General features: G+C 42.0%; 1 protein-coding gene across 2 annotated transcripts in view; it reads right to left on the reverse strand.

Annotated features, from left to right (window-relative positions):
• The window catches only part of LOC139367873 (protein jagged-1b-like), a 95,479-nt gene extending 91,928 nt beyond the window's left edge, over positions 1-3,551 (reverse strand). For both annotated transcript variants that reach the window (XM_071106223.1, XM_071106222.1), the window contains exons 1-2: positions 3,154-3,551; positions 2,429-2,734 (exon numbers count right to left, since the gene is read on the reverse strand). In XM_071106223.1, the coding sequence (XP_070962324.1) occupies positions 2,429-2,734; positions 3,154-3,231 (384 nt within the window). In that variant the 5' untranslated portion in view covers positions 3,232-3,551. The remainder of the gene's footprint in view (positions 1-2,428; positions 2,735-3,153) is intronic.
• Between the last annotated feature and the right edge of the window lie 2,449 nt (positions 3,552-6,000).

Raw genomic sequence — 6,000 nt, forward strand, 5'->3', positions numbered from 1 at the left:
CCTGTTGTTTTCAACTAGTTAAAAAATAAATATTTTTAATTAATTTCATTCATTTGAGTCAGTAAGGACAGAGTATACAAGAGATGTGGTCTCGAGACCACATCTTGGTCTGGTCTCGGTGTTGGATACATTTTTACTCTGTCTTGATTCGGTCTCGGAACAGTGAGGTCCTTTCTTCCCCAGACCAGCGAAGTAAAAATCTAATTTAATCAGCTCCCATTCAGACATCCCATAAAACCACTTCGACCAGGCCAAATAACTCGCACTCCTTTCATGACACAGTAATATCTTGTGTTATCTTATCTCCCTCACTAGCTTTAAGCACCAGCTGTCAGAGCAGCTCACAGATTACTGCACCTGTTCATAGCCCATCTATAATTTAGCCCAAACAACTACCTCTCCCCCTACTGTATTTATTTATTTATTTATTTTGCTCCTTTGCACCCCATTATTTCATTCTTCCACTGCAAATCTACCGTTCCAGTGTTTTACTTGCTATATTGTATTTACTTCTCCACCATGGCCTTTTCTTGCCTTTACCTCCCTTATCTCACCTCATTTTCTCACATTGTATATAGATCTTATTTTTCTACTGTATTATTGACTGTATGTTTGTTTTATTCCATGTGTGTTGTTATATGTGTCGAATTGCTATGCTCTATCTTGGCCAGGTCGCAGTTGTAAATTAGAACTTGTTCTCAACTAGCCTACCTGGTTAAATAAAGGTGTTCTCAACTAGCCTACCTGGTTAAATAAAGGTGAAATAATTGATACAAAAATAAAATAAAAAAGTTATGGCCTATTGAAACCTAGGCTTCCTACTTTAGGGGAGTGAGGGGAATTGTTTGAAAGTTGTGCTCACTAGGCTATTAGTAAGGTGAGACCGAGGGAAGTTGGAACACAGTATTTGTATATATAAACATGTTTGGGTTTGTGACTCTGTTTGCCCTCACAGTGAATTTGTTCACCATTCTGAATGTCTAAAAGATTTCATATGTTCTTCTGAAATATTAACATAGAATTACTGGACATTTTGAAGTCTTATGATCGTGGCAATTTGACAATTACAATCGTGGTGTTGAATTTTACTCGCATTTTTTTGTGGTATAAGTCTTGGAGTCTTCATCTCCCTCCCGGTCTCGCTTGCCTTTCGTTCCCGGTCTTGACTCCAGGTCTCGGTGGTCTCGAACACAACACTGCCCTCTACCGGCGAACAATCAACTGAAAACTCGAGAGTCGTGATTCTACAAGCCTCTCGTTCACCATGAGTGGATCATTTGAGCTGTCATTTGTAACAGACTTGAAAAAGCTTTAAAAACAACGATTGCCAATCATACAAATAATATTATTTCTTGGTACATTTGAAATGAGGTCTAGTTGGCCGCAACCGGACTAGATTGTTAACGATTCTTGGCGGAGTGAATTGTTTGACAACGTTAATTAAGCACTACACTGTGTCGTTCGCAAACTGCAGCACCCCAAACGATTCGTTCTCGTTCGTTGAGCAGTTAACAAAAATATAGATATATGACCATTACAACATCAATAATTCATTAATTGCATTCATTATAGATTCTCATTTATCTGTTGTAAACATGTATTTTTCCTTCTCTTCGCTACCTGCACCGTGATCCCATGCTGCCTGCGCGCATGTATGACTGACAGGTGTCGGTCGGAGAGCACGAGTCACCGGAGGAGCGCAGTATTAATCCACCCTCATTACGGCCAGCAGGTCAATCTAACGACTAGAAACGAGTCATTTAGAAAAACTAAATCATGACTCTTGAAATCAGTAAAAAATCGTTCAGAAAGAATACATCGTTCGCGAACTGCAGGTGCAGGTTTAGACAAAGACTTGCAGTACCACTTTTGAGCGCAGGCACTGTTTAGATTTAGGTGAAGGAACCCTGTAATAATGTAAACTACTATTATATAAAGAGGTGCTGGAACTCAAGCAGTAGAACACGAGGTTTTCGGTACTCGGGTCAAATTAACTCCTTCCCAAATCCAGCACTGCACATCACAAAACCAACGTCACTGAAAAACACCGTCGGCTGCAACGGTGTTAAAAACCGGTATAACAGTGTACAGAAAAGTGTATATTTTGCGTTTGTGATATGAAAGTTCAGCGAGTTATGTTTCTAGAACCGGACTGCAGTTGAGACTCGGGCCACGTTTAGATGGGAGTGTTTGGCTGTTGAGTCTGCCATCGCCTCTATACAGTACATGTCAGGTCATTTAACTATAATGAGTAACGTTGGGCTCCTTTAGTCCATTATTAGGCTAGTGGCGACCATTCAATCCTTGTCGCTGATTTAATTTATTTCGGGGACGAATGCAATGATTAGGGAAGCCTTTTCCCAGCCCAGCCTAATGATGTTAGCGCACCGTGAGACGAGAGCTCTAGGTTATCAAGATATCAACTTACCGGCCAGGCGAAACTGAACTGCAAAACAATCTTGGATCTTTCGTTCTTCGCCGAGTTCTTCAAAGAAAATGTATTCCCTCCAAGGACAGGGGTAGAACCGGACCCGAAGCTGCAAGGTCCCGCAGCCGAAACCCGCGACTGGTATTCCTTCAAACACACTTTAAAATACGTGTCACACTCATCCATCCTGCATTTCCGATCCCCGGTGATCCGCGAGCCGTCACAACACAGCCCGCTAAGAAGCTCGCCGTTCCGGTTGTTCATCGATAAGATCTCCAACTCGAACTGACCGGTTCCCTCGGCCACCTGTTGGTAAAGCAGAACCAAGAAACAGTGAAACCGCTGGAAATTGGCGGCCCAGCGCCTCTAAAAAATGTGCAAACTATGGTAATAGATCAAAGTAATTGAGCCGTACAAGTTATCGAAAACAACTCAATCTGGCATACTAACTAACACATTAGAACTGGGAAAAACTCAAATGGGATTGTTTCACTTGGGGAAGAGGGTTGCAGCCGATCAATGCAGCCAGTTAAAACGCCACACAGTTAAAACGCACACAGCCATAAAACGCAGGGACTCTGGCTAAATATTTCCCACACTCCTAGTTATCTTGATCTTTTAACTAGCCTATATAAAATAAAACGTCGCCTACTGACGAATCAATGCGTCCAGAGAAGCTGTCTGAACATATTCCATAATGTGCAACTGTAAAGTAATCCACATACCTTTGCACAAAAGCACAACAATAAGGCATGTAAGCAAAATTCAGCAACGCCGACAACCGAGCCCCTTCTCAAAATCATGCCTCCGGTGTTGCCTTGCCGCTCCGGTCGCTCTGCTTGGAAACTAGACGGTGTCTGACCGAGTCACCGTACCAATGCACTCCTCCGATTTCAACATGCACAGAGTCGAGAACAAGACTTTGTCCAACAAGCCACAGCTTTGCAACACAGAGGGAAATGCTTCCTTTTGCGTCCTTCGTATGTCCGTCGGCTCAACTTCTTCTAGTTCGGTAGTTCGTATCGTTATATTCCGTTTTTTTTTATCCAATTACTTCTTCGCAGCGAAAAGTGTGTAGCTTACACGCCAGTGATGTGGGTTGTTGCAGTATCTGTCCAGGACTGAACGTAATGTTTGTTAGGACCACATAGCCAGTTCAACCAGGGAAGGGGAAGGACGCTGGCGGACATTATATATTCATGAGACAATGACAACGCCTCCTTGTTGAATATTGAGTAGCCCTGTAAATCTACTTAACCTAATGCCGAGAAGTTGCGTCAAAGGCTCTCTTCCATTTCCCCTGAAAACGGGAACATCCGGTTGGCTGGGACTCGGCAGAAGCTGTAGAGAATGCCAACATGCTGTCCTAAAAACCGGAAATGAGTTACCTCTGGTTCGTTCAGTCATTCCTATGAATGAATGGGACAGAATCGGCTTTTGGGATAAACACAGAACGTGAAGTGTGAGGTTAACACAAGTTTAGAAGATCTTATACGTTTTGTTCTATGAGATAATATCAGTCAGTTAACATGACCTTTATGACTTATGAAGCATCTTTGATACTGATGTGCTTTTTTGTATCGCATAAATGCTTAAAGATTCATAGACCGTGACGTCAGCTGATGAATAAATCTCATAGGACAACGTGTAAAGATATCCTTAAGCCTGTGTTTACCGTAGACCTTACTGTCTGTGTTTATCTAAAAAACCCTACAAAAACACTATTCATTTCCCCATAGACTTTGTCAAAACGAACCATGGCAGAGTAAGTGCCTACAAAAAGACGCCATTACTATTCCTCTCTATAATCTACTGTACCGGTATTCAAACCTAAGAGTTATGATTCTGCGAGTTATTTTTGTTGTTGTTGTTGAGTTGAACAACTATTAGGAAAGGAAATAGAACACTTAATCAATTAATTGTAAATAATAACAAATAATAAATAAATAAACATTTTTAAATCTCACTGTCAAAATCAGCCTAAAAAAGTAGGTTAAAATACATTATATCAATATTTTCTTTCCTGCATATTTGACAAGGTATGTCAAATATGGGCTTATCAAAATAGATGATGAATTAGCCCCATGAGTGAGTCTGGGAATTCAGATTAGGCAGAAAATAAACAGAGAAAAATCCCTTGTTTCTGGAACCATGATTTGTTCTTCGTGATGTGGAACACTGATAATGTCTCTGTCCCCAATGGCACCACATTCCCTACACAGAACACTACTTTTGACCAGGACATATAAGGAAGAGGGGACCATTTAGGATGCAGCTAATGTCAAATCTAAATGCATTTGTCACATGCTTTTGTAAACAACAGGTGCAGACTAACCATGCTTGCTTACGGATCCTTTTTCCCAGCAATGCAGAGTTAAAGATTAAGATAGAAAATGAGATAAAAACATTGAAATAGTGACACAAGGAATAAATACACTGTAAATAACCAATAACAATAACGAGTAATCATAATAACATGGTTATATACAGGGAGTACCAGGTAATATCATGGTTATATACAGGGAGTACCAGGTAATATCATGGTTATATACAGGGAGTACCAGGTAATAACATGGCTATATACAGGAAGTACCAGGTAATAACATGGCTATATACAGGGAGTACCAGGTAATAACATGGCTATATACAGGAAGTACCAGGTAATAACATGGCTATATACAGGGAGGTAATAACATGACTATATACAGGGAGTACCAGGTAATAACATGGCTATATACAGGGAGTACCAGGTAATAACATGGCTATATACAGGGAGTACCAGGTAATAACATGGCTATATACAGGAAGTACCAGGTAATAACATGGCTATATACAGGAAGTACCAGGTAATAACATGGCTATATACAGGGAGTACCAGGTAATAACATGGCTATATACGGGGAGTACCAGTACCGAGTCGATGTGCAGGGGTACGAGGTAATTGACGTATCTATGTACATATAGGTAGGTCCAGAGTAACTAGGCAACAGGATAGATATTAAACAATAGTGGCAGCGTATGTGGTGAGTGTGTGTAGTGTGTGTGTGAGTGAGTGTTGCAGTGTGTATGTGTGAGTCGGTGTATCATTGTAAGTATATGTGAGTTTGTGGGTAGAGTCCAGTGTGTTGGGTAGAGTCCAGTGTGTGGGGTAGAGTCCAGTGTGTGGGTAGAGTCCAGTGTGTGGGTAGAGTCCAGTGTGTGGGTAGAGTCCCGTGCGTGGGTAGAGTCCAGTGTGTGGGGTAGAGTCCAGTGTGTTGGGTAGAGTCCAGTGTGTGGGGTAGTGTACAGTGTGTTGGGTAGAGTCCCGTGTGTGAGTAGAGTCCTGTGCGTGGGTAGAGTCCAGTGTGTTGGGTAGAGTCCCGTGTGTGGGTAGAGTCCAGTGTGTGGGTAGAGTCCAGTGTGTTGGGTAGAGTCCAGTGTGTGGGTAGAGTCCAGTGTGTGGGTAGAGTCCAGTGTGTTGGGTAGAGTCCAGTGTGTGGGTAGAGTCCAGTGTGTGGGGTAGAGTCCAGTGTGTTGGGTAGAGTCCAGTGTGTGGGTAGAGTCCAGTGTGTTGGGTAGAGTCCAGTGTGTTG

The sequence above is a fragment of the Oncorhynchus clarkii genome, chromosome 16, assembly GCF_045791955.1.
Source record: "Oncorhynchus clarkii lewisi isolate Uvic-CL-2024 chromosome 16, UVic_Ocla_1.0, whole genome shotgun sequence".
Classification (NCBI taxonomy): domain Eukaryota; kingdom Metazoa; phylum Chordata; class Actinopteri; order Salmoniformes; family Salmonidae; genus Oncorhynchus; species Oncorhynchus clarkii.